This window comes from Primulina eburnea, chromosome 4 (assembly GCF_022965805.1).
Source record: "Primulina eburnea isolate SZY01 chromosome 4, ASM2296580v1, whole genome shotgun sequence".
In the NCBI taxonomy this organism is placed as follows: domain Eukaryota; kingdom Viridiplantae; phylum Streptophyta; class Magnoliopsida; order Lamiales; family Gesneriaceae; genus Primulina; species Primulina eburnea.
This window is the reverse complement of record NC_133104.1, coordinates 7,452,981-7,480,532: the sequence shown is the minus strand read 5'-3', so window position 1 is coordinate 7,480,532 and position 27,552 is coordinate 7,452,981. Positions and strand designations below refer to the sequence as shown.

Genomic DNA, 27,552 nt, shown 5'->3' with positions numbered 1-27,552 from the left:
GGTTAAAGAATTTCATCTTCTATCGATTTCAAATGTGATTAGGGATTTGAAGTTTGTAATGACGTGAACTTAGTTTATTTTTCGCGGTTGTTATATTTCGCGGATCACTCATCCGCTTATTTTGTACTACAACTTTTAAATTTATATATTATTATTTCTGATAAAAAAAACAAAGTCTAACTGCTCAAGCAAGAATTTTAACAGCTTAAAAATTGTTAAAGCCATGTCGTTTCTAGCACGAAGCTTAAAAATATTTATTCACATAACTTTTTCGATCCCAACAATAAATATTAATTTTTGGAGTGCACATTCAACTCAATTTCAGAGAAGAAATTTAGAATAAGAACCTTTGGTGGATGTTAAAACCTTGGGATAAAGATTATAGATTGAAAATATAATTGTCCAATCCAATTTTTAGGACGTTAAAGTTTCAACAGAAGTGGACGACATAAACCCATATTCATTCATATTTCAAAAGTTTAGTATAAAATCAAATTTGTCTTAAAGTAAAGATTAGGCACAAAATATAACTAATCCCACTATTCTTTAGGCTCTCAAAGTTAGCAAATTATCCTTTACTTGATCCACTGAAAGTTGAAAATTATTCACACAAGGGATGACAGCTTAAATTATAATTATGGATTTCCAAACGGGGAGATTTTTCAATCCAAATATTCCAACTTTTTTCGTCAGGATAGAAAAAAAAGAAAAAAACATAGAAAAAAAATAGAAAAAGTTTGATGATGCGGATATTCCTTTGCATCGATCCTTTGCTCCTATCCACCAATATTTATTGTTTTCATCTTCTTTTCACTAAAATATGCCGTTCATGTTCAGTAATTTCTCTATAAGCAGAGCTGATATATGGCACAAAACTATATGAAATACAGCAAAAATTCCGAAAAATTGCAGGGAAGGAGCCTGAGACGGCTTAGTCAGTAACATACATTTCAAAAATGAGAGAAAATTTTAGAGAAATTTCAATTGACGGAAAGGCGGAGAAATGTGCACGTGTATCATATCAATCCCATCTATTATTATTCCTCACATTTACAGTACGAAAGCAAGAAAAGACTACCGTAGAAGAGGGAGGAGAAATGATCACTCAACATTATTCAGACGAGATATTGTCTTCCGTTTCATATGGAAAAACTATGAAAAATTTGGACTCCTAAAATGAACTATACAGGAATAATTCTTGAAAATTGGAGATAACAATTAGAGTACCTCCCAATCAGAATCACTGATCTTATGGGATGGTTGAGATGTAGCCATGTTTAGAGATGCTGTGGAAAGAGGTAAAGAACTTGGCTCGAAAATATGCGTTGATTCCATGTCAACGTCTCCGTGTAGTATAGCCAGGTGTTCGTATTCCTTGGATAACCTCTTTCTTGATGAAAATGTGTCCTTCAATAATTTCTAGAAAATAAATAGAAGAGCATTCCATAAATTAAGATACAAGATTGAGGCTATTCAAGTTTCAAATATAACAAACGTAAATCAAGTAAAAGGGTAGTAGGTATACTACCTTGTAGTATCTGAAATTTTTTTGTCTATAAAGGGTAGCCCTGTAAAAGTTGGTATTGAAAACATCATGTTTCTCATCAGTGGAAAGATCGATCGTTTCCATGTTGAGGTCATCGATATAAAGACATGAGATCCCTGCATGTTACGTTTAGCAAAACATGAACATCCATGCCGTTATTTCATAAAATGGACTAGATAAGTTAGTTAACAACGTTGCAATATGCCAACTACAGACCGATATTTGATTAAAAGTTATATTCGAACAAGTGCAACAACTGGAGAGAAAATTGACACGTAGCAGAAGTTCAATGATGGAGCAACATATAAGAAAATTCAGAAAATGAATTTATAGCATGTATATCATGGTGCATTAATAAATCTGGATCCATCATAGACAGATTAAAGTCAAAACTAGAAGATAAACACAGAGAAGGATTAAGATGTTATACACAAGAAAAAACATACCACTTTCGGAAGGCGACATTAACAAAGTTGATTGAGCACCCTTGTAGCATTGTGGATGTAGGCTTTCAGATGAAACAACAGATACCGACCCATGAGTGGTGGAAACATTATAATCTGTCAAAGTTGAAATTTTAGTACAAAGAAAAATACTTTAAGAAAAATGTTCTAAAAGACAATGAAGCAGAGGAAAATGGGCTGATATGCAAAAAAAATAATATGAAAGTTTAGTTAAAGAAATGACATAAGTAAAAAGATGACCGTTTAATTATCTGGGAATCTAGAATATATTTTGAAATTTACCAACCATTGGATTTTATGGTTGAGAAAGTAGGAAGCATTTCCACAGCCTTGATTTCATTGGATACAGTTGCTGAAGAAGGAGAACATGCAGGAACAACGGAAATATGATGATTGTAACCATTAGACCCAACTGGAGTGTAGCATATGTTTTCTGCCGTTAAAGTATAATTTGCAGATGTGGAAGCCAAGAGATTTAAAGATATTGAGGGTGTATCTTGACTGGAAGAAAGAACGCCACTCTCCACTTTTTCATCATCATGAGAACAACTAGAAGATTCAATTTCAGATGACTGGACAGCATTTGAATCCATACTCTGCTCATTTTTTGTCGAAAAGCTGTCGTGAAGAGTCTCGCAAGTCTGTGATCGTTTCCGAGCAGCATCACAAGCTAATAAAGTTGTTGAATCCATAAGTGGAGAATCATGTTGATGTCCTTTATCAGCTGAAGCCTCTAGTTGTTGAGGTAGGCTTTTATCCTCTTCCAAACCGAACTCAAGACCCAACAGTAACTCACCTTCAGATAACCAACCATTGCTTGGAACATTCGAAAAATATTCTGCCTCGTCTGAGAAGCTATTCCATATGCTTCCTTGTTGTTTGAAGGCTAAAAGCTCAGCTTCATGGACTGAAAGTGATGGTAAACAAGCCATGTCCAGTGCGGTATTGCATTCATCGTGATTTTCTTCATCAGATGTTACGCACAAAATTTGATTTTTAGAACTTGGATTGACAGTGACTGGTCTCATGACCTTAGAAATTTTTTCTTCAACGCCCTCGCCTGAGTCATTCCGAACTATGATACCACCATCTTCTTTCAATGATACACTGGTCTTGGTTTTGTGGAAAGAATCTGCACCGCGTGTCATTGTAGGACTTGTTACAAGGCCAACATCACTCCGTCGTGATGTATCACATTTATTTAGAGTATCATTGGAACCCTGCTCCACAGGTAATAGCTTATCATCTAAAGAGAACTTTGTCATATTGCTTGAGATTGGTGTATCATGATCCCTTATGTCAGCTTGTTTACCAATCCCTGATCGTGCCTCTGGTTTCGTATCACACTTTAAAGGTGGAATTTCATCTTGCTCCATATCCGAATAAAGTCTTTTGACACTCACACCAATATTCTGCGCCCGATTCTCAACAAACTTCATGGTATCCTGAACAATTGATCATTTTAGAACTTGAGCGAATTTTTTATGTTAACAATAATTATTTTTTCATCGCACAAACCCATCTATCATTATACACTCACTGGAATAGAATGTCAGATGGAAATGACCACGAAGCTAGAGCAGGCATCACAGACAAAGGGTAACAGAAACAAGGTAGAGAATCACCAAAAGGTGACAGGTATAACCAGGCCACAGGAGCACACATGAATGTGAAGGAAAAACATTTCGCAATGTCCCTATCACATGGGAATGTAACAGACAGGGTACAAGATTATCATTTTTCGATCATGATAATAGATGATGAAGTACCTTGCTCACAAAGTTGTCGACCTCCTGACAAATTGTCTCAAACTTTTGATATATGCTCCCAACCCACGACTTGCCTTTTAAATCCATGGGAACATATAGGATGATGCCAAAAATGGATCAAGGCAACACTTCCATAAATTTGAAAACTGGAGTTAGCCTGAAACCAGATAGATAAGATTCCATGTACAATTTCACTCGCCAATGAATCTTATCTCAGCCATAAAACGAACCAATATGAGAACAGTACCAAATTTAAACGTGCGGCATTTATGATTTAGAAGGACCCAAAATTTATGAGCAGATATCCATATCGAAGCTTTAACATAAATCACCAGGCACCCAAATTAAAGAAGTAAAACTCATTCCAAAATAAATGTAAGACCATGCGAGTCTTGTCTCTTAAATAAACTTTCCCAAGTGATAATACATCAACGACCAACTATCAACAAATCATACGGAAAATTTGACAAGTCAATTCACTATAGTTAAATAAGACTACCTGCAAATAATTCTGATCAAATTCAAAAAGAAAATCCTCAACTCAAGAGCTTCCAAATAACAAGACCTTGTTTTTTCAATCTTCCATGGTTTATCACAGAATTCTTATCCTCTTTTCATATGAAAACCAAAAAGATTAAAAACTAAAATCCCAAAAAAAAAAAGGAAAGAAGAATATTTCTTTGCAAACATACATACTGATCTTTAGATTATAGTTTCACAAACAACGCAGAAAGGAAGCCCAAAAATTGTCGAAGAACAATTCAAAAGCATGAAAAATGTTACCGACAAGGATGAACCCTAGTTGTCAAAGAGCGCGAAAGACGGCGGAGGACCCACCGGCCGGTAATATACGGCCTTTCGGTAAAGGTACTTTTTTGAAGGAATATTTTCCAGGTTCGGGTATCGGTATTTATAGCTTCGTACTTGCACGTGCGAGGTTTATGCAGGGTTTTTTTGGTTTTGGGAGTGGAATTAGGGATTTTCATTAGAACAATAACACAAAATTCACGTACTCTTTTTTGCACAAAAAAAAAGGATAAAAACAAAGTATTTAAGGTCAGATATTTGAATTTTGATAACTTAGAATAGAGCATGTCTCTTATGAGATAGTCTTACGAATCTTTATCTGTGAGACGGGTCAACCCTACCGATATTCGCAATAAAAAGTAACACTCTTAGCATAAAAAATAATATTTTTTCATGGATGATCCAAATAAGATATTTGTCTCACAAAATACTGGCTCATTAGACCGTCTCACACAAATTTTTGTCTTTAGAATATATTTAATCCTAAAAATCATATCATATATTTGATTCCTATTAATCACAAATGGAGATTATCATCAAAAAATTTGGTAGTAACACTTCATTGCGGTGGAATTGCACATTGAAAAAATTATGACTTATGTTATTTTATATTACTTAGTATTTGGTTAGAAGTGTGCGTCGTCAACAACTTTGTGGTATAGTGACGTAAACATTTTTTTAATAGAAAAATAGCAGTGTGTTTGAATTCACGGTAAAACAAAGCCCTCGTCTCATTGTAATTTTTTTATGAAAATTGGGAGTCTTTCTATAAAGATACTGATAAAATAAAAACAAAAACACAAAACAAGGTTAATTTAGTGTTTTAAATTAGATAAGTTGATTAATATATCAAATATGTAAGATTGTTATGAAGAGTTATAAGAAAATTAAGAGTTCCATTAAGTTAGTATTTTGATAAATATCTAATTAGGTAAGTTTATTAATTTATCAAAAACTGCTCAACAACAGTCGAACAAGTGGAGAATATTAGGGTGAACAATAAAAGCTAAGGTAGAGTCGAATCCAAGTGTTGGCTAGAAAAGCGTAATGTAGTAAAAAAGAGTAGTTATGAACGCTTAGACCCATGGAGGTGGGGAAGGGAGAGCCCCAATTAGTAGGAAAAAGCCCACAACCCCTTGGGTTATCCTGTACTTGGAAGAAGAAGTAGAAAAAAGAACAAATATAGTGATAATTTGATTGTTCGTCACCATAGTAAGTAGACGAGAAAATAAAATTACTTTTTCGTCTTTACATAAAAGAAATAGGAGTTAGTTGTGATACGTTCACTAAAAAAATCTTTTATAGCAAATAATCTATTAAAAAAAATAGAAAAACTTAATAAAAAAGCAGAAAAAGAATTCATGAAGTTAATAGATATTTTGACCATTAAAGTTTCATGAGTTTACTAGTTATCGAAATTTTACTTTCCCTGTAAATACAAATTAGAAGTTAATATAGATTAATGAATCATTCTGTTTGCTCCGAATTTTGTGGTTGTGTCACGTGTGTAAGTCACAAATTTAAATGAGAGAAATGAAAATCTAACTTCTGAATCATATGACGTAAATCTTCGACTGAGTTGTTAGTTCTAAGATCCTTAGTTGGATACTAATATTGAAAAGATATTCTGAAACAAAATTCTTAAATGACATGAATAAACACTAAGAAATAAGAAGAACCTTTTTTACAACAAAGATTATGAAATATATTTGAAGGATTGAAACTAAAAGCTAGGGAATGTAAGTGAAATTACAATGAAAATTAAGTAAACTGAAAGTTTTGCTAAAATAAGAATTCTGCAGATTTTGTTTGGAGAATGTGTGTAGATTGATGGGTCGCCCTCCTCTTTTTGTAATGCTGATTATCCGACAGTTGGATTCATCCATGATGTCCGTACTCCGCAACTGCTCTGCTCTCCATGACTAGTCATGCAAAGGAGTGGTTAGTTAATAACCAAAAAACTTGATCAACTTCCATCTGTCGATTTTATGTACATGTTGGGCCAAAAGCTCATTTTTCTCATTTGTCCGTATATGTTGTTTCAGCTCAAAGTTATTTTTCTGGGTTAAAAATTTCCCCCGTAGGCAATAGGACAATTTGCCGGGTATATTTCCAAGATGTTGCTCGATTTCTCCTAATATTCATGGCCTCGATAAACAATTTGGTAGGAGTTTTGTGTACGCATTCCAAGACCATTCATTTTTGTTGATCCTAGGTACAACATATTGAGATTGTACAACTTTGTATTTTTGAATGATCACTTATTGAGTGGAAACTGTAATTTAGGTCTTTTTTTCAGGGAGAGCACTGGTGGGACAATACACATATTAGTTTGATGTCGACACAATATCAGGTTGTATGTTCGTCACATCAGCGAAAAGAACTAAATTTATTAAAAGAAAAATATTACACTAAAACTAAAATTTAACAACATAAAAAACCAAAACCACATAATGTAAGTATATAAAATAACAAATACAATTTTCTCGATTATTTATCCAACATTTCCGACGCAGTGAACATCCAACATTTCCAACGCAGTGGTTCCCCATCGGAAGTCATCCAAGCCATACATAGCAAAATGCGCATTTTATTTTTGCAATAATAATGAAACAAAATTGAAACAAATGCGCATCCAACCTATAATGCCCGAGAATTTTGTTATTGTAATCTGAAATGATTTAGTAATAATTGATGTGATTATAGACGGAGAGGATCAGACCGGGAAAGACGAAAAAAGACGTGAATTATATGCGAGGATAGTACCCCTCGCGCATATGCGCAGCACTGATGCACGCATATGCGTGAGGCAGGCATAGGACCTCGCGCATATGTGCGAGACAGGGGGCGCATATGCGCGAGGAGGTGTATTGATCAATGTCAATTCCAGAGAATGTCTCGCACATGCGCGGATGAAGTATGCGCATATGCGCGAGATGCCGAGGAGCGAAACGCTGAGACCAGTAGGTCTCGCTTATATGTGCCGAAGGAGGTCGCGCATATGCGCGAGACGTGCCAAGTAAGGGACGAGCCACATGTAGTTCACAATGCCAAGTAAGGGATGAGCCACATGTATTTCACCATGCCAAGTAAGGGACGAGCCACATGTAGTTCACCGAAGGAGGTCGCTCATATGCACGACGAGCCACATGTAGTTCACCGAAGGAGGTCGCTCATATGCGCGAGACGTGCCAAGTAAGGGACGAGCCACATGATATATATATATATATATATATAATATATATATATATATATATATATATATATATATATATATATATATATATATATATATACTAGCAACCGAGGCACACGCGTTGCGTGTGTTATGAATATATGAGCCTGTTATATTAAACATTCATGATATCACAACACCATTACACCAAAATATTTTGTATCATGAATATATTATTGAAATGCAGTGGATTCCGAAGCTTAAATATATATGTCAACCTCAATTAAATTAACACATTAAAAACCATTTAAAAAACTTATAGAAACTTGAGAAGAACAAAATAAAGAAAATTGAGCACCATTTTCACACCAATTGTACCAAAATAAAATAAAATTAGATAGATGATAACAAACCAAAAAAATCAATTCACGACTACATTAACATTGAACATCGAAAACAAAAATGCAAAAAGCTCCAATCAAAGTGTGAGCGTAGCCAAGATTTAAAAAACACACACAGAGAATTGACAGAAAATATGCGAAACATAAATATATAAAATAAAATGAATTTGACGGTAACAAAGAGAAGAAGAGAAAGATTAACCTACCTCTCACTTGTACAGATCCATTGTATAAAGTAAAAAAATGCACTTTTAGTATTGTTCCATAATCCATTGCATATGAAACACTTCCAATGACAGGAATTAACAAAGTTCCCTTTTAACATTATTCATTCCATTGCATTTAATCAAAACATTCCTCATAAAGTTCTTACCGAACAGGAGGAAATCTAACCAAACCTTAACAACTTTTTACTAAAGCAAATGTCAAGATACGACTATTTTTAACCAACAATGTTTTACATCTTTTACACAAAAAATCATAGAGAAGTACAAAACGCACGACCTTACCCTTCAATGATGATGGCAGAAGGGTGGGTAATTCCACAATGCATACTTCCACTCAAAAACAGACAACCCACCGATCAATAAATCGCAATAATTGATCTGCTAAGATTATAGTTGTGACAATCTGGAAAAAAGAAAACTATAATTATATTGCCAAGTGCAACGATTATTATTACCATAATCCCAACAACATATTTTTAAAGAAGAACAAAAAAAAAACGAAGAAGTCTTTTTATTCTCAACTTCTTGGCTTCATCTAAATAAAATGCCAACCATCTGTGCCTGTAAATAGACCCAGCAAGATTTCCATGCCCCACCCTTCATATACACAATATACACAAAAACGACCCCTGGCCCTGGTTCAAATATGATGATACTCCTACATGAAGGTGGACGTGGATTGAATTGCAAAGATGGCTGGCATTTAGCATTACATTCATACATATATTATTCAACAAAATATGTAAATTGCACTTTAATCTTTATGACAAATTCAGATGAAATACGCAATGAACTAAGGGATATTGGGTTTGAATTTCTTGGAGAAATTAGGCTCCGGTGAGTATGAAACTGAAGGATTTTTTGCCTCTGCCCATGAATCATTAGACCTTTCACCAAAAAAAACGAAACAAATACCGTAAATAAAAGAGGATAAGTACAAAAAAAATAAAAAAGAAAAACTATACAAAAATGAAGAAGCCTCACCATTTCTTACCTTCTGAACAAAAATATACTTAAATCACTCTCTCCGAAGCGCTCAGAACCATAGCACCTGCAAAATCAAACAACAGAAAATATATTGAGGGATTATCAGGGAGGAAAAAGCACACATGAAAATTTAGGGAATAATCAAGAAAAATAACGGCCCAAAAAACTCAAAAAACTTCGAACATTCAGATAAGAGTCGACTTAAATTACTCCAGTCCTCCATCAAGGTCTGATTCTTCTACACCCGGTGGATAACTTCATATATCGACAGTCCCTTTAGTCCTCCATCAAGGTCTGATTCTTCTACACCCGGAGTTCATAATTACATATCAATCGATTACAATTGTAAGAGAAAAAACGCACCAAAACCCACGAATACAACATGATCAAAAAAGAGAAACCCGTATTCAAACTCAAAATTTCAAGAAACATAATCGAAGAAAAGTAATAATCGCTTCGCTTCTAATAAATTACGGTTTCTTGAAACGAAGATCTCACCTTTCAGGATAAACCGATCCTTGATTTCTTCAAGTAATTTACTGATCGAATGAGAAGAAATCAAATTAAAATAATAGATGCCAGTACGGCGAAGAGACGAAGCGCAAGAGTGGGAGGGTGAGGATCCGAGAGAGAAGATTTGTGAGGTTCCAGATAATTTCGAGAGAAAAGAATTGTGAGGGTAAATCAACAATATGTGAGAGAATTGTGCAGAGTGGGTGGTTTGTTGGAGGAGATCGTGGATGTGGAGTTTTGAGAGAGAAATATTTTTGAAGTGAAGAAAAGGATAAAAGGCAAAAGGGTCAATGAAAATTTGGTGTCCGCAGTGGCAGTTTTTATGTGCATCTGAGGCTTAATAAAATAGTAGAGATATATATTGAGATTATGCAGTTATGCAGTTGAAACAGAATTAGTTTGAGTTCTGATTATATCCAGTATTGATTTGAGTGGTGTATTGATATTATACTCCTCGATATTGTCATTGCCAGATTGATATTGACAGGCTTTGAATTCGAGACTTCGACATAGTTAGATCGATAGTGAGAAAGGTATAAATCAATGTTAACCGGGAGATCGACTCGAGTCAGATTGTACTTGATTTTCCCAAAAACCACATACTTTATTTACTGCATTGATGTTTGCAATTTCATGAGATTGATATGATTGGTCTATTGATTTATAGTAAATCATATATTGAGTCATGGGCTGATGTGCCTAGTCTTTGGCTGATGTGCCAATATCTTCGGCTGAGTCGTCAAGACACTAGATGTGTGAATTATATCGATGTCGCTTAGGAGTTGATTCATTTCTATCGCATTCGATATATGTGCCAATGTCCAGGAACCGGGATCCTTAGATTAGAGATGAGTCGAGTTTGATATGACAAGTCACGAGTTTATTTACAGTTTTATATCATTCATGTTTTCAGATTTGATACATGTTAATGATAACTGTTATATGCTTTTATATATATGTTTTATATGATTGCATGTTTACGTTGTATATACACGAGTTTTCTTCCTTGCTTTTGCATGCTAGCAATCTATTATGTTTTACTGCTTTGAAATACATGTTTACCTGAATTATCTGATTTGATTTGGCAATATATATTATTGAGAATAAATCAGAACCGATTCTTGATCAGCAGTAAGATGTTCGGAGGGGGACTGAACTGAAACGGGTTTGTTGTATTGAGTTACTAATCCTTTTGATAATCAGATATGCCTCCTCGAAGAATTCCAGAACAGGGCAGTACCTCGGCTAATCCGATGGATGTGACAGCAACCCCAATGGAAACGTTACTGAAGAGGTTTCAATCGTTCAAACCGCCAACCCTGAAAGGACCAGAAACTTCTGTTGACTGTGAGTGTTGGTTAGATGATATTGAGATGCCGTTTGATTCCTTGGATTACAAAGATGAGCGTCAATTCAGACTGATGGGACACTAGTTGCATGATGTTGCAAAGAACTGCTGGATCACAACAAAGGGAGCATTGGAGCATCGAGGTACGAATATCACTTGGAATGTCTTTAAAACTGAGTTTTATTAGAGATTTTTCCCAGTATCGTACATGAAGGACAATGGGGCAGAGTTTTCCAATTTTAGACAGGGTCAATTGAACATTGAAGATTATGTGGTCAAGTTCTCTACCTTGTTGCGTTTTGCTCCACACGTGGCTGAGAATGACGAAGCCGTTGTTGATTAGTTCATCAATGGATTGAATCCTGAAATATTTACATTGTTGAACATAGGGCGACCGAATAACTTTTCAGATGCCCTGAACAGAGCAAAGGGAGCTGAAACGGGCCTGATGAGGCAGAAAGGAGCTTCGTATGTCGCTCCAGCACCGCGATCACAGCAGCCATCTACTACTCAATTCGAGCAACCTCCTTCCAGATTTGAGCGTGGTAGTAGTAGTAGTGGGAAGAAAGATCAGTTGAAAGCTAGAGGAAAGCAGTTTAAGAAGTCTGGCATCAGTTCTTCTAGCTCCAGTGGTTCCAAACAGAGTTATACCGGAGCTTACTGCAGAACTTGCGGAGGGAGACATCCCACAGAGCAATGCCAAGGAGTATTTGGTAGTTGCCACATCTACAAACAGCAGGGACATTTTGCCAGAGTGTGCCCACAACGGGGTTCCCAAAGATCCCAGGGAGCCGAATCATCGGGATCAGTGGCACAGACTGATAGACGATCAGCTGCTGTTCACTCGTTTCAGCCAGCACCAGCTCAGTCACAGCAAAGGCTAGAAGGAAACCAGACAGTTAGCCAGTCTCCTAGACCGCATGCCGAAGTATTTGCTTTGACAGAGGAGCAGGCTCAGGAAGCACCAGATGATGTTATTCCAGGTAACTGTTCTTTATGTGGTTACTCTGTGTATGTATTGATAGATACAAGTGCTTCACATACATTTATTTCTGAGCGATTTGCTTTGATGCACGATTTGCATGTTGAGTCATTATCTGCTGTAGTGTCTGTCTCTTCTCCTTTGAGAACAGGTTTGATATCCATGAATTCGGTTAAACATTGTGTACTGCAGTATGATGATCATGAGATTGAGTTAGATTGTATCGTACTTGGGTTATCTGATTTTGATTGTATTATCAGTATCGATATGCTGACCACGTACAGAGCAACCGTTGATTGTTTCCATAGGATTGTGAGATTCTGACCTGATATGGCTGAAGAATGGAAATTTTACGGTAAGGGTTTCAGATCCAGAATTCCTTTGATATCTGCTATGTCTATGACTCGGTTATTGCAGAAAGGAGCAGAGGGGTTCCTTGTATATTCACTTGACTTACTGAAATCGAGTCCATCATGGCTGATTTTCCAGTGGTGTGCGAGTTTACTGACGTCTTCCCAGATGAGATTTCGGGATTGCCTCCGATTCGAGAGATAGACTTCAGCATTGAATTGGTACCAGGTACAGTTCCGATTTCTAGAGCTCCGTATAGAATGGCACCAATTGAACTGAAAGAATTGAAAGATCGGTTGGAAGATTTACTGGCCAAGGGGTACATCAGACCGAGTGTTTCTCCTTGGGGTGCTCCAGTATTGTTTGTGAGAAAGAAAGACGATTCAATGAGACATTGCATTGATTATCGGCAACTGAACAAGGCGACGGTAAAGAATAAATACCCTTTGCCGTGTATTGATGATTTATTTGACCAGTTGCAGGGTTCTTCTGTTTATTCCAAGAACGATCTGAGATCTGGATATCATCAGCTGAGAGTCAGAGATTCTGATATTTCGAAGACAGCGTTCAGAACCAGGTATGGAAATTATGAGTTTATTGTCATGTCGTTCGGTTTGACGAATGCTCCAGCTATATTTATGGGATTGATGAACCGTGTATTTCAGAAATATCTCGATGATTTCGTGATTATTTTTATTGATGAGATTCTGATTTATTCCAAGAATATGATTGAGCATGCCGAACATTTGAGAACTGTACTGAGAATTCTTAGGGCTGAGAAATTGTATTCCAAACTGTCGAAATGTGAATTCTAGTTGAGACAGGTTGTATTTCTGGGTCATATCATATCCAGAGATGGTATATCAATTGATCCCAGTAAAGTTGAGGCTGTGATCAGTTGGTCGAGACCGACATCAGTGCCAGAAATTCGCAGTTTTATGGGTTTGGCAGGATATTACCGTCGATTTATTAAAGATTTCTCGAGCATTGCTAAACCTATCACGCAGTTGACTCAAAAGAATGCACCATTTGTTTGGTCAGAAGACTGTGAGTCCCGTTTTCTGAAGTTGGAGAAAAGATTGACTAGTGCACCGATACTGACTATACCCTCAGGTACTGGTGATTTTGTGGTTTATTGTGATGCTTCTCACAGAAGATTGAGTTGTGTTTTGATGCAGCGAGATCATGTCATTGCTTATGCCTCGAGACAACTGAAGCCACATGAGACTCGCTACTCAATTCATGATCTTGAATTGGCGGCCATTGTATTTGCACTGAAGATATGGCGACACTACCTATATGGTGAGAAGTTTGAGATATATTCTGATCATAAAAGTCTGAAATATCTGTTTTCACAGTCAGAGTTGAATATGAGGCAACGAAGATGGCTCGATTTATTTAAAGATTTTGATTGTGAAATCAAGTACTATCCGGGAAAGTCCAATGCAGCAGCTGACGCACTAAGTTGAAAGATATGTTCTTTGTCCTTATCGATTATTGGTGTTTCAAATTTGATTGAAGACTGTTGTTTGTCTGGATTAGTATTTGAGACAGATTGTAAACCGTTGAGATTATATGTTGTTCAAGTCGAACCAGAGCTGATTTTGAGAATTAAAGCGGCTCAGAAAGTGGATCAGAATGTGCAGAACTCGATATCGATGGTTAGAGCAGGGCATTGATCCGAATATTAGGTTCGTGACAGCGTTTTGTATGTAAATAATCGTCTTGTTGTGCCAGATGTTTCAGATTTGAAACGACATATATTGTCAGAAGCGCATAGCAGTCGATTCAGTATTCATTCTGGTGGCAGAAAAATGTATAATGATTTGAAAAACAGTTCTGGTGGAAACAAATGAAAGTTGATATTGCTTAGTTTGTGTCCAGATGTCTGAATTGCCAACAGGTGAAAGCCGAAATAAAGAGACCAGGAGGTTTGTTACAGAGCTTGTCGATTCCTGAATGGAAATGAGATCACATTTCCATGGACTTTGTGACGAAGCTACCGAGATCCTCCCGAGATTGCGATACTATTTGGGTTGTTATTGACAGATTGACCAAATCATCATGTTTTATTCTGTACAAGATGACGTACAAACATGGCCAGATGGCAGAGATTTATGTCAGAGAAGTGGTCAGATTGCACGGAATGCCGAAGTCGATTGTATCAGACCGTGATCCTCGGTTTACTTCGCACTTTTGGCAGAGTTTACAGCAGGCTCTAGGTACGAAGTTACATCTGAGTACCGCATATCATCCACATACTGACGGACAGTCAGAGCGGACTATCCAGACACTAGAGGATATGCTTAGAGCTGTAGTGCTTGATTTTAGCACTAGTTGGCAAGAATCTTTGTCACTATGTGAGCTTTCGTACAACAAAAACTATCAGACGAGTATTGAGATGGCACCATTTGAAGCGTTGTACGGTAAGAAATGCAGATCCCCTCTTTATTGGGATGATATCTCTTAGGTACCTGAGATTGGACCTCATATGATCAGATATATGACAGAAAAATTGAAGCTGATTCAGAAAAGTATGAAGGCAGCTCAAGATAAACAGGCCAAATATGCCAATGTTCGTCGTCGACCGTTGGTATTTGAGGCAGGAGACCGAGTATTTTTGAAGATTTCTTCTTTCAGAGGCGTTGTCAGATTTGACAAATATGAGAAATTGTCTACACGATATATTGGACCGTACGAGATTCTCGAGAAGATAGGAGATCGTGCCTATCGACTCACCCTACCGCCTTCTTTATGTGGAATACATGATGTCTTTCATGTATCTTTATTGAGGAAATATATTCCCGATGCTTCACATATTATTCAGCCAGACGAGGCCGAACTTGACGAGACACTGAGTTACTTCGATAAGCCGATCCAGATTCTCGGTCGTAAAGAAAAGCAGCTTAGAACGAAGACTATTTCGCTTGTGAAATTTCAATGGAGTCGTCATGGCATTGAGGAAGCTACCTGGGAGACTGAATCAGACATGAGACAGAGATTCCCAGAATTATTTCACTTATGTGAGTTTTCTATTCAGTTCTGTTATACATTCTTATTGATATGATTTGATTGATGTGATATCGGGGAGAAAATCGTATCTTAGAGAAGGGGTGAGAAATGTAATGCCCGAGAATTTTGTTATTGTAATCTGAAATGATTTAGTAATAATTGATGTGATTATAGACGGAAAGGATCGGACCGAGAAAGACGAGAAATACCATGAATTATGTGCGAGAACAGTACCCCTCGCGCATATGCGCGGCACTGATGCACGCATATGCGCGAGGCAGACAGAGGACCTCGCGCATATGCGCGAGACAGGGCGCGCATATGCGCGAGGAGGTGTATTGATCAATGTCAATTCCAGAGACTGTCGCGCACATGCGCGGATGAAGTACGTGCATATGCACGAGATACCGAGGAGCTAAACGCTGAGACCAGTAGGTCTCGCTTATATGCGCCGAAGGAGGTCGCTTATATGCGCGAGACGTGCCAAGTAAGGGACGAGCCACATGTATTTCACCATGCATGATATATATATATATGACAAGCAACATTATTCCTTCAGATTTCCAAGAAAGAACCGTAGCTCCCGGGAAGAATTCCAAGATTTCATATTTTAGATCTTGATTTACGCAAGATCCAACTGTTAGAATTTCAATCCGACTTCAGTATTGTGTTTCTATTGACGAGAGCTTCAACAGGACGTAAGTTTCTTATGTTTTTTATATGATTTGAAAATATGCTATTGAAGGAATCGGATATGAATCATATATGGTGTTCTTGATATAGTAGACATCGTATAATCGAAACCGGACTGAAGAACATATACCGTAAAAAATTGTTATGATTTTCGGAAGGAAGTGATTGAGATTTGATATCATATTTGTATTGTTACTGATTATGAGTTGAGATTGATATTTGTTGATATTTGTGTTGCTGGGTATATTGAGATTATGCAGTTATGCCGTTGAAACAGAATTAGTTTGAGTTCTGATTATATCCAGTATTGATTGGAGTGGTGTATTGATATTATACTCCTCGATATTGTCATTGCCAGATTGATATTGACAGGCTTTGAATTCGAGACTTCGACAGAGTTAGATCGACAAAAAGAAAGGTATCAATCAATGTTAACCGGGAGATCGACTCGAGTTAGATTGGACTTGAGTTTCCCAAAAACCACATACTTTATTTACTGCATTGATGTTTGCAATTTCATGAGATTGATATGCTTAGTCTATTGATTTATAGTAAAGCATATATTGAGTCATGGGCTGATGTGCCTAGTCTTTGGCTGATGTGTCAAGTCTTCGGCTGAGTCACCAAGACACTGGATGTGTGAATTATATTGATGTCGCTTAGGAGTTCATTCATTCCTATCGTTGAGATTCGATATATGTGCCAATATCCAAAAACCGGGATCTCTAGATTAGAGATTAGTCGAGTCTGAGATGACGAGTCACGAGTTTATTTACAGTTTTATATCATTCATGTTTTCAGATTTGATACATGTTAATGATGTATGTTATATGCTTATATATATATATGTTTTATATGATTGCATGTTTACGTTGTTTATATTGGGATTACATTTCACCGGAGTTATCCGGCTGTTGTCGTGTTTGTATGTGTGCATGACAACAGGTGGGACAGGATCAGGGTCAAGAAGAGGATGATAGAGGACAAATTAGCATGGAGATCCGGATCAGAACTTTATGTATAGTAGTTGAACCCTAGTTTGATTTAAATGTAATTGTACAAGACTTGTACTTTTATGTGAGTGTTTAAATTAAATGAATTCCATTACGTTCCGCATTTGTATTTAAAAAAAAAAATTAGACCCTGTTTAATATAATTAATCAAATTATTCTCAAAGATGATTAAGAAATGAATTAGCGTCTGGGTCCCCACACAACCCATTGAAAGTCGTCCTGTAGTAGCCCGAATTCCAAATTGGGTAATTAACGGAGTAATGGTGATTAAGAAGGTTTAAGGTGTAATTTTGGCTATGGTCATGATCGGACGGACCGAAGAGGGTTCGGAAGCACCGAAGAGTTCGGACGATCCGAAGTGTAGTTCGGTGAATCCGATCATAGGTGTCAAGTGTTGATCGACACGTCATTTTCCATGCATGTTCGGACGGTCCGAAGTGTATGATCGGAGGATCCGATCATGAGCTGTCAAGAGCCAATGGACACGTAGCGTTCGGACGTTCCGAAGTGTTGTTCGGAGGATCCGAACATGGCCTATAAATAGTGCTCGGATTTCTCATTTGTGACTTGCCAATTCATGATTTTGCCTCATAGTTGAGAGGATTTGGAAGGTTTCTAGGGTTAGTTGTTGGTCGAGCGATAGCCAAGAGCTGCCAGGAGTAGTAGCGTAGCGGCGCCTGAGTTTCAAGGCAATCGACATCAAAGGGCTGTCGACGGACGAAGGTAAACCCTAAACCTTTGGTGGTACTAGGGAGTACTGGTTTTGCTAGTCGAGCATGGTAGTATTGATTGAGTATGCTTTTGATGCGTAGGCTTGTGCTAGACCTGATTAGCGGTGTTGCGTAAGGCTAGGCTTGCTGTGATAGAGGTACGAAAGTACTATCCGAGATATCCTGGTTGAGTATACATTCATATATGTGTTGCATGAGTATTTGCTGCATTGTTATATGATGCATGCTATTATGTCACGAGTTATGATGCATATTGCATATCATGTTGAGCCGTATCTCCTTCGAGATAGCCTTTACTGTTGAGCTGTATCTCTTTCGAGATAAGCTATATCTTGGGGCCGCTCAGCCCTGTCTTGTGGACGCATGGACACCGAGAGTACACAGTGGCCGACGGGTCGGGAGGGCTTCGGTGGTCCGGGACATTTTAGGTCCACGTCTGTCTTGTAGTGGATGCAGTGACCCAGAGGTTGGACCGCGCGGCACTATCCACTTGGCGCCTCTAGACTGAGCATTTTGAGATCCTTTGTGATTCCTGTTTCTTGACTACCCTGGTATCATATCATAGCATGTGCATTTCATATAGGTTTGTATACTCATACTTTTGTACTGGGCGTTCTTATCGCTCACGTCCTCGGTTTTGTTTATTCTTGGACACCCCATTCCCACGGGGCAGGCCTCAGGTTGGATGGCTCAGGAGGAGCAGGAGGAGGACGTTGAGTAGCTGGTTGGTTTAGTTTTCAGTGTTTTCCATTTGATTCGATATGGTTGTACTGGATATTTTATTTTGAGTTGTTCTGATTTCGATTGGGTTGTATAACTATTGTTGTTGGCCATATTTCCGCTGTTATCTCTGATTATAATTAATTAGGTTAATTGCATGCTTAGTTTTTGATTAGTAGGTGATTCTGGAACGGGTCACTACATTTATGGTATCAGAGCATGCGTATGATTTTGGGATATAGATTCTGTTTTGGGATTTCCGTTGACCATTTTACCATTTTCCCTATTCTATCTTGTAGCGATGGCTGACCATTTTGATGACGGGAGTAGTCAGGGGAGTGTAGGTCGATGGGGTGACCAGGACGATCATAGACGTCATCGTGAGCATCGTCATCGTCGGGATGGTCCTAGGCGTTTCGATATGCATCGTTTCATGCAGATGGGGCCTAAGCCTTTAGTTGGCGGTGAGACTCCCGATGATGCGGAGGATTGGTTAGAGCGCATGGAGAGTTGTTTCCGCGCATTCCAGTGCACCGATGAGCAGAAGATGGAGACCCTTAGTTTTCTTCTCGAGGGCCGTGCTCGCAGGTGGTGGCGATCGACTTCTGCGCCGATAGTTCAGTCGCAGGGTAGAGCGACTTGGGTCGATTTCCGTGCAGCGTTCATGCAGCTGTACTTTCCTCCAGCCCTTCGCCAGGCCAAGACGATTGAGCTCCTGAACCTTAAGCAGGGGAGTATGTCTGTTGATGAGTATCAGCAGAAATTCTTTGAGTTGTTACCCTTCGCTCCTCATATCAGTGGCAGTTCTGAGGCCAAGTATGATCATTTCCTCCAGGGCCTTAATCAGGAGATCTTTGATCGAGTCACTGTCTGTGATAATCCTACTTCTTATGATGGGTTAGTGAACCGGTGTCGCCAGGCAGAGATCAGTCTCCAGCGTGGTAGGGCTATTCTTTCTTCTTCTAGACCTCCGAGTACTTTGAGGCCTCGATCTCAGTCATTCAAGAAATCTGGTTCATCTTCTTCTGGATCTGGATCTCGATCTAGTGGTGTTTTCCGCTTTGGTAAGAAGAAGGAGTCATGTACGCATTGTGGGAAGAACCATCCATCGGAGCAATGCCGAGTAGCCGCAGGAGCTTGTTATCAGTGCGGAGAGATGGGGCATATTAAGAAGAATTGTCCTCAGTTGCGAGGTGGAGCAGGATCCGGTTCTGGATCTCAGACGACTGTTCAGCAGAGGAGGCAGGGTCAGGCAGTGGGTAGTTCGAATCTTCGACCTCGTGCCCAAGGTCAGGTTTTTGCGCTGAACCAGGATCAGGCTGCAGATGAGACGGAGAGAGTCATAGCAGGTACTTTTCATTTATGCGGTATTCCTGCTTTTGTTCTTATTGATACAGGAGCCTCTCATTCCTTCATTTCTGCACGATTTGTTAAGCGTCATAGGTTACCCTATGTTTCTCTAGACGTCATTCTTTCTGTTTCTACTCCGATGGGTCATTCGGTGTTAGCGAAGCGTCTAGTGATGGGTTGTCCCTTAGATTTTGAGGGTAACGAGTTGACTGCGAATCTTATGATCCTAGAGATGGAAGATTTTGATTGTATCTTGGGTATAGACTTATTGACTACCTACCGAGCTACTGTGGATTGTTCCCAGAAGCTTGTTCAGTTTCGTACGACTGAAAGCTCTAGTTGGTTTTTCTATGGTGAGGGAGCGCGACCTCCGATGCCAGTGGTATCTGCTCTGAAAGCCTGTCGTGCTTTAGAGTCGGGCGGGGAAGGCTACCTCATCTATGCGATTGATTCATCCACAGGTAGTGTTGGTCTAGAGGATATTCCAGTGGTTTGTGAATTTCCTGATGTTTTCCCAGATGAGATTCCTGGTTTTCCTCCGGTTAGAGAGGTGGAATTTGGCATAGATTTAATGCCAGGGACTGCACCGATTTCTCGTGCCCCCTATCGTCTTGCTCCGTCAGAGATGAGAGAGCTGAAGCAGCAATTGCAGGATCTTCTTGATAAGGGTTATATTCGCCCGAGTGTTTCGCCTTGGGGAGCTCCAGTCTTGTTTGTCAAGAAGAAGGATGGATCGATGCGGTTGTGCATTGATTATCGCCAGCTGAATCGGGTGACGATCAAAAACAAGTACCCTTTACCCCGTATTGATGACTTGTTCGATCAGCTTCAGGGTACTTCTGTTTACTCCAAGATCGACTTGCGATCGGGTTATCATCAGATGAGAGTCAGAGATGATGATATTTCCAAGACTGCATTTCGTACTCGTTATGGGCATTACGAGTTTCTAGTTATGCCATTCGGATTGACGAATGCGCCAGCGGTGTTCATGGATCTGATGAACCGAGTCTTCCGAGATTTTCTGGATCAGTTTGTGGTGGTTTTCATTGACGATATCTTGATCTATTCCCACAGTGTGGAAGAGCATGCCCAACACTTGAGGATTGTGTTGCAGATTCTTCGTGAGAAGCAATTGTATGCTAAGCTGAGTAAGTGCGAGTTCTGGATTGATCGTGTGGTATTCCTTGGTCATGTGATTTCCAAGGAAGGAGTTTCTGTGGATCCCAGCAAGATTGAAGCAGTGCTGAATTGGTCACGTCCGACGACGGTGGCTGAGATCCGTAGTTTTCTAGGTCTGGCAGGGTATTATCGTCGCTTCATCGTGAATTTCTCTCAGATAGCCAGACCATTGACGCAACTTACTCGGAGGGATGTTCCATTTGAGTGGTCATCCGAGTGCGAAGATAGTTTCAGAGAGCTTCGTCGACTTCTGACTTCCGCACCTGTTTTGGCGTTACCGTCAGGATCTGATGGTTTCAGTGTTTACACCGATGCCTCCACTCAAGGCTTAGGGTGTGTGTTGACGCAAAACGGTCATGTGATTGCTTATGCTTCCAGACAGCTGAAATCTCACGAGGAGAAGTATCCCACTCATGATCTGGAATTGGCAGCTATTGTGTTTGCGCTGAAGATTTGGCGTCATTATTTGTACGGTGTTCAGTTTGAAATCTTTACTGATCATAAGAGTCTGAAATATCTGTTCACTCAGGCTGAGTTGAACATGAGGCAACGTCGTTGGATGGATTTGCTGAAGGATTATGATTGCGAGATCAAGTATCATCCAGGTTCTGCGAATCTCACAGCTGATGCGCTTAGTCGCAAGGTGAGAGCCTCTGCACTTCAGACTTGTGCTATGACTAGTGCCATCCAGGATAGTTGCTCGTTGGGGTTTAACTTCAAGCATCGGAAAGGTATGGAGAGCATTCGTGTTGCTACCATTTTATCTGAGCCCAATTTGTTCACTCGGATTCGAGAAGCTCAGATGTCTGATCTCAAGACTCAGAGATTAGCTCGGTTAGTTGGTGGTGATAGCAATTTCCATTATCAGTCCAATGGTCTTCTGTGCTTATCTAATCGGGTTGTAGTACCAGAGGATGACACTTTGAGGGACGAGATATTGTCTCAGGCGCATCGAAGCAAGTTAAGTGTTCATCCAGGAAGCAACAAGATGTATAGAGACTTGAGGATGCGGTTTTGGTGGAAAGGGATGAAGCGCAGCGTGTATCAGTTTGTCTCCAAGTGTCTAGTTTGCCAGCAGGTTAAGGCAGAGCACCGTCGACCGGGAGGATTGTTGTTGAACTTACCTATTCCAGAATGGAAGTGGGAGCATATTACGATGGATTTCATTACTCACTTGCCATTATCTTCGAGGAACAGCGATGCTATCTGGGTAGTGGTGGATCGACTCACCAAGTCTGCTCATTTTCTGCCGTATAATCGTGATTTCACTTTCGATCGTATGGCTCGATTGTACATTCAGGAGATTGTACGTTTGCATGGAGTGCCTGTCAGTATTGTTAGTGACAGAGATCCTCGTTTTACCTCACGGTTTTGGGGTAGTTTCCAGTCAGCTTTGGGTACTACACTGAGTCTGAGTACTGCTTATCATCCGGAGACTGACGGTCAATCAGAGAGGACTATCCGTACGCTTGAGGATATGTTGCGAGCCTGTGTTATGGATTTCGGACCCGCTTGGCAGGATCATTTGCCTTTGATTGAGTTCGCGTACAACAACAGCTATCATCGTAGTATTGGTATGGCACCATTTGAGGCGTTGTACGGGCGACGTTGTCGTACTCCATTATTCTGGGATGAAGTCGGGGAACGACAGGTAGAGGGACCGGAGTTAGTCCAGCAGGCTATAGATAAGGTTGCAGTAATCAAGAAGCGGATTAAGACTGCTCAGGATCGACAGGCTAGTTATGCGAACACAAAGCGTCGACCTCTTCATTTTCAGCCAGGTGAGAAGGTGTTTCTCCGAGTTTCGCCTTTTCGCAGGATTTTGAGATTTGGTCTCAAGGGTAAGCTGTCTCCGAGATTTATTGGTCCATTCGAGATACTGGAATGTGTGGGAGATTTAGCTTACAGACTTGCGTTGCCGCCGTACCTATCAAGTATTCATGATGTGTTCCACGTATCCTTGTTGAGACGTTATGTAGCAGATGAGTCGCACATCTTACATCCATCTGAAGTTCAACTTGATACGGATTTGTCTTACGTGGAGTGACCAGTTCAGATTCTAGATCGCAAAGATAAGGTGTTGCGGAATAAAATCATTCCTCTTGTCTTAGTGCAGTGGCAGCGTCGAGGCACTGAAGAAGCCACTTGGGAGTTAGAGAGTCGTATGCGTTCGGAGCATCCAGAGCTCTTTTGAGTTGTGCTTTGTATAAGTTTGTGTTTTCAGTTGTAATCATAGTATCAGTTGTATTCAACAACAATTGAGATGTATTAATGATGTTGTTATTTCGTTTTGTTCATTCTCTAAGCCTGATTTCGAGGACGAAATCTTTTAAGGGGGGGAGAATGTAGTAGCCCGAATTCCAAATTGGGTAATTAACGGAGTAATGGTGATTAAGAAGGTTTAAGGTGTAATTTTGGCTATGGTCATGATCGGACGGACCGAAGAGGGTTCGGAAGCACCGAAGAGTTCGGACGATCCGAAGTGTAGTTCGGTGAATCCGATCATAGGTGTCAAGTGTTGATCGACACGTCATTTTCCATGCATGTTCGGACGGTCCGAAGTGTATGATCGGAGGATCCGATCATGAGCTGTCAAGAGCCAATGGACACGTAGCGTTCGGACGTTCCGAAGTGTTGTTCGGAGGATCCGAACATGGCCTATAAATAGTGCTCGGATTTCTCATTTGTGACTTGCCAATTCATGATTTTGCCTCATAGTTGAGAGGATTTGGAAGGTTTCTAGGGTTAGTTGTTGGTCGAGCGATAGCCAAGAGCTGCCAGGAGTAGTAGCGTAGCGGCGCCTGAGTTTCAAGGCAATCGACATCAAAGGACTGTCGACGGACGAAGGTAAACCCTAAACCTTTGGTAGTACTAGGGAGTACTGGTTTTGCTAGTCGAGCATGGTAGTATTGATTGAGTATGCTTTTGATGCGTAGGCTTGTGCTAGACCTGATTAGCGGTGTTGCGTAAGGCTAGGCTTGCTGTGATAGAGGTACGAAAGTACTATCCGAGATATCCTGGTTGAGTATACATTCATATATGTGTTGCATGAGTATTTGCTGCATTGTTATATGATGCATGCTATTATGTCACGAGTTATGATGCATATTGCATATCATGTTGAGCCGTATCTCCTTCGAGATAGCCTTTACTGTTGAGCTGTATCTCTTTCGAGATAAGCTATATCTTGGGGCCGCTCAGCCCTGTCTTGTGGACGCATGGACACCGAGAGTACACAGTGGCCGACGGGTCGGGAGGGCTTCGGTGGTCCGGGACATTTTAGGTCCACGTCTGTCTTGTAGTGGATGCAGTGACCCAGAGGTTGGACCGCGCGGCACTATCCACTTGGCGCCTCTAGACTGAGCATTTTGAGATCCTTTGTGATTCCTGTTTCTTGACTACCCTGGTATCATATCATAGCATGTGCATTTCATATAGGTTTGTATACTCATACTTTTGTACTGGGCGTTCTTATCGCTCACGTCCTCGGTTTTGTTTATTCTTGGACACCCCATTCCCACGGGGCAGGCCTCAGGTTGGATGGCTCAGGAGGAGCAGGAGGAGGACGTTGAGTAGCTGGTTGGTTTAGTTTTCAGTGTTTTCCATTTGATTCGATATGGTTGTACTGGATATTTTATTTTGAGTTGTTCTGATTTCGATTGGGTTGTATAACTATTGTTGTTGGCCATATTTCCGCTGTTATCTCTGATTATAATTAATTAGGTTAATTGCATGCTTAGTTTTTGATTAGTAGGTGATTCTGGAACGGGTCACTACACGTCCAGTCCAAGCCATACACACGACAGGATCTTGAAACCAAAGCAGATACATAGCAAAATGCGCATTGTGCAATAATAATAATTTTAACACAAATTTTTCCAATAGAATATTGCCATTTCCTTTTTCATACCCTGTTTGATGCTTTTTGTGTTCAAATACACAAAACTAGAAAACATAATCGAATTGGAAAACCAACTGTTAGAGTAGGTGCCTCAGCGAGTCATCTTGTAACTTGAGCTTTATTGACTCTTATGTAAAAACAATATTTATTTTAATAATATTTTATGGTTTTATCCAAATACAACATTTTTACTTTATCCGTATACACATACAAATTGCATAGATAAAGTCCATAAATATGCAAAAAAGTACTACGAGGTTTGCCTCTCAACATGAGATCATAACTTAAGCTTGAGATTAACATATGTGATATAAACCTCATGTTTCATTGGTAAGGGTATGGAGATGTCCATTTATACAAATTGTTGATCATATGATGATGCACTGAACAGACCCCCACGGACTGTCCAAATGGTTATCATTTATTGAGTATACTGTAACGTCTACTGCTTAAAATACTACTGATTTTTTTGAAAGCTATGTTCGAATACTCATACACATGTATGCGAATAAAAGCAGTCAACCATGCATTTTAAGAGGTCATCCAACCACTGAATAAAATTAACTGCAGTTAATTAAATTTTAAAATGAAATCAATCTCCTAGTCTACTGTTTAAAAAGAGAAGCTCTAACTGATACCAAAAGTCCGACGAATCAACAACGTATAACAATATTCAAAAATATTTAAAAATATTGCTTAAATTCATGTCTCATAATCATATTATGCGGAAGAAATGCAAGGTCTTCCATTTTTCATGTGCACCCTCAGCTCAGCATACTCAGTCTTCAGTACCTTCAGTCTCCTCAACCACATGATCACCTGCATCAATCACACTTAGTGAGTCTAAAGACTCAACACACCTGAAACGGTATAACAAGAACATATACATATTATGCACAGTAAAAAATACTGTAAACAAAGTAACTTTCACGATCTTTCAAAACATGAACATAAACGTAAACATATTCATATCAAATCATGCAATATCGTGTCATCATATACGTATTCTTTTCCTTAATTGAATTCAGATAATTATTTGTGACATTCGTATCAGCTCTAAGTCGATGGATCCATCTACGTATAAGCGCGGTACCCAGCGGCGGGGACATCAAAGACAGTCTTGCCCATCTACTGAGCTTTGGCCTTACATGTTTGTGTTCGTGTTCGTGTTCATGTTTGTATTAGTTACAACCAACGCAGCTCCTTCAAAAACATATCATCATATTCATCACTTATAAAATTCATGCATATACATACATTTTCTTAAAACCAAGCATGCAACATAATTTCCCGTAATTTCATAAAAATTCATATTCGTATTAAACATATACATTTTATTATTCAATTTCGGTTATCAGGGCGTTGCCAGGACTGCTAACCCGACCCATGTGCAAAATGACCATTTTGCCCTTGAAACCCTAATTGACCATTTTACCCCTGGACATCAAAATTTCGACCCAAAGACAATCAAACTTATTAAAACACGTCAAAACAAATTTATAACCATTTTCTAGATGTAAACTCAAGCTCATGCATTAATTTATATGATTCGTTTTAAAACTTGGATCGGGGTCCCGGTTTTAATCCGAATTAATGTGAAACTCAACCAAACTTTTTCAAACCTAAACCATGACTTAAACCCACATGACAATCCTTAAACCACTTATTTCAGACCTCCTAAGAGCCACGAAATCCCTCAACCAACTTCTGGAATTTTCTGCACGCAATAACAATCAAACCCTAGCGAACCTAGCTCCCGATTTATCGACCCTAAACCAAACTCGTTTGGACCAGCCCCTAGCCGACTATCCTAAGACCAAGACCGAACCAAGAGCCCCCTCCTGCACTGGCCAAACTCACGCATACACTCCCTGCACGATGGATCGCTCGAACATCTCCAAATCGCAATCTAGCTTGTTATATAACACATGATCCCATCCAAGTCATGCGTCCAGCGGCTCACTGACCATTCCAAGCCCTGACACGGACCCACCAGGGTCTGAACCACGTCCCTACTGAGCCCATGCACTTTGCCCCCAACCTAACCATCCCAAGCCCTAGAATGACGAGATGCGATAGGCCACTTATAGGACGGGTTCTAGCTCGACATTTCCCATCTGAATTCAAGGTATAACTATAGTAAATCGCCCCTATCTCTCAAGCCATGGCAGTCCCTTACAAATAAAAATCAAGGCATGATAAATATGCAATAATGTCCAATGTTTTCGCATAAAAGCTAAGCAAAACCGATGCATAACACTGTATCTTTAATATAACATGTAAATACAATTCAACATACATAATATAGTGTGAACGATGAGAAAAAAAAAGGGAATCGGGCGTGCCTTTGCATCTAAACGCTCGAAGATTCGCACAAACGACA

At 39.4% G+C, this 27,552-nt stretch overlaps 1 protein-coding gene and 1 long non-coding RNA gene across 4 annotated transcripts; both read right to left on the bottom strand.

Moving 5' to 3' along the window:
• Positions 1–953: 953 nt before the first annotated feature.
• LOC140830830 (uncharacterized) lies at positions 954–4,734 on the bottom strand. Of its 3 annotated transcripts, none has more exons than XM_073194331.1 (6): positions 4,567–4,734; positions 3,780–3,936; positions 2,297–3,455; positions 1,993–2,106; positions 1,529–1,662; positions 954–1,419 (listed from the first exon to the last, which is right to left on the bottom strand). In XM_073194331.1, exons 2-6 carry the CDS (start codon positions 3,864–3,866, stop codon positions 1,219–1,221), a joined length of 1,695 nt encoding a protein of 564 aa, XP_073050432.1. In that variant the 5' UTR covers positions 3,867–3,936; positions 4,567–4,734; the 3' UTR covers positions 954–1,218. The 3 variants fall into 3 exon arrangements, with proteins under 3 accessions (XP_073050432.1, XP_073050434.1, XP_073050431.1); XM_073194330.1 differs by having other exon boundaries at positions 955–1,419; positions 4,563–4,734; XM_073194333.1 differs by lacking the exon at positions 4,567–4,734 and having other exon boundaries at positions 3,780–3,955.
• A 4,615-nt stretch (positions 4,735–9,349) lies between these two features.
• LOC140829753 (uncharacterized) lies at positions 9,350–10,201 on the bottom strand. The gene is made up of 3 exons (XR_012117518.1): positions 9,875–10,201; positions 9,560–9,650; positions 9,350–9,440 (listed from the first exon to the last, which is right to left on the bottom strand). It is a non-coding gene; the product is annotated as an uncharacterized lncRNA (long non-coding RNA).
• Positions 10,202–27,552: the final 17,351 nt, after the last annotated feature.

Excerpts from the sequence above, each read along its gene's own strand:
- LOC140830830 (XM_073194331.1), bottom strand. The coding sequence starts at position 3,866 with ATGGATTTAAAAGGCAAGTCGTGGGTTGGGAGCATATATCAAAAGTTT. Across the intron at positions 3,456-3,779 it reads TCGACAACTTTGTGAGCAAG|GATACCATGAAGTTTGTTGA; the intron begins GTACTTCATCAT and ends TCAATTGTTCAG. Across the intron at positions 1,663-1,992 it reads AATGTCGCCTTCCGAAAGTG|GGATCTCATGTCTTTATATC; the intron begins GTATGTTTTTTC and ends CGTAACATGCAG.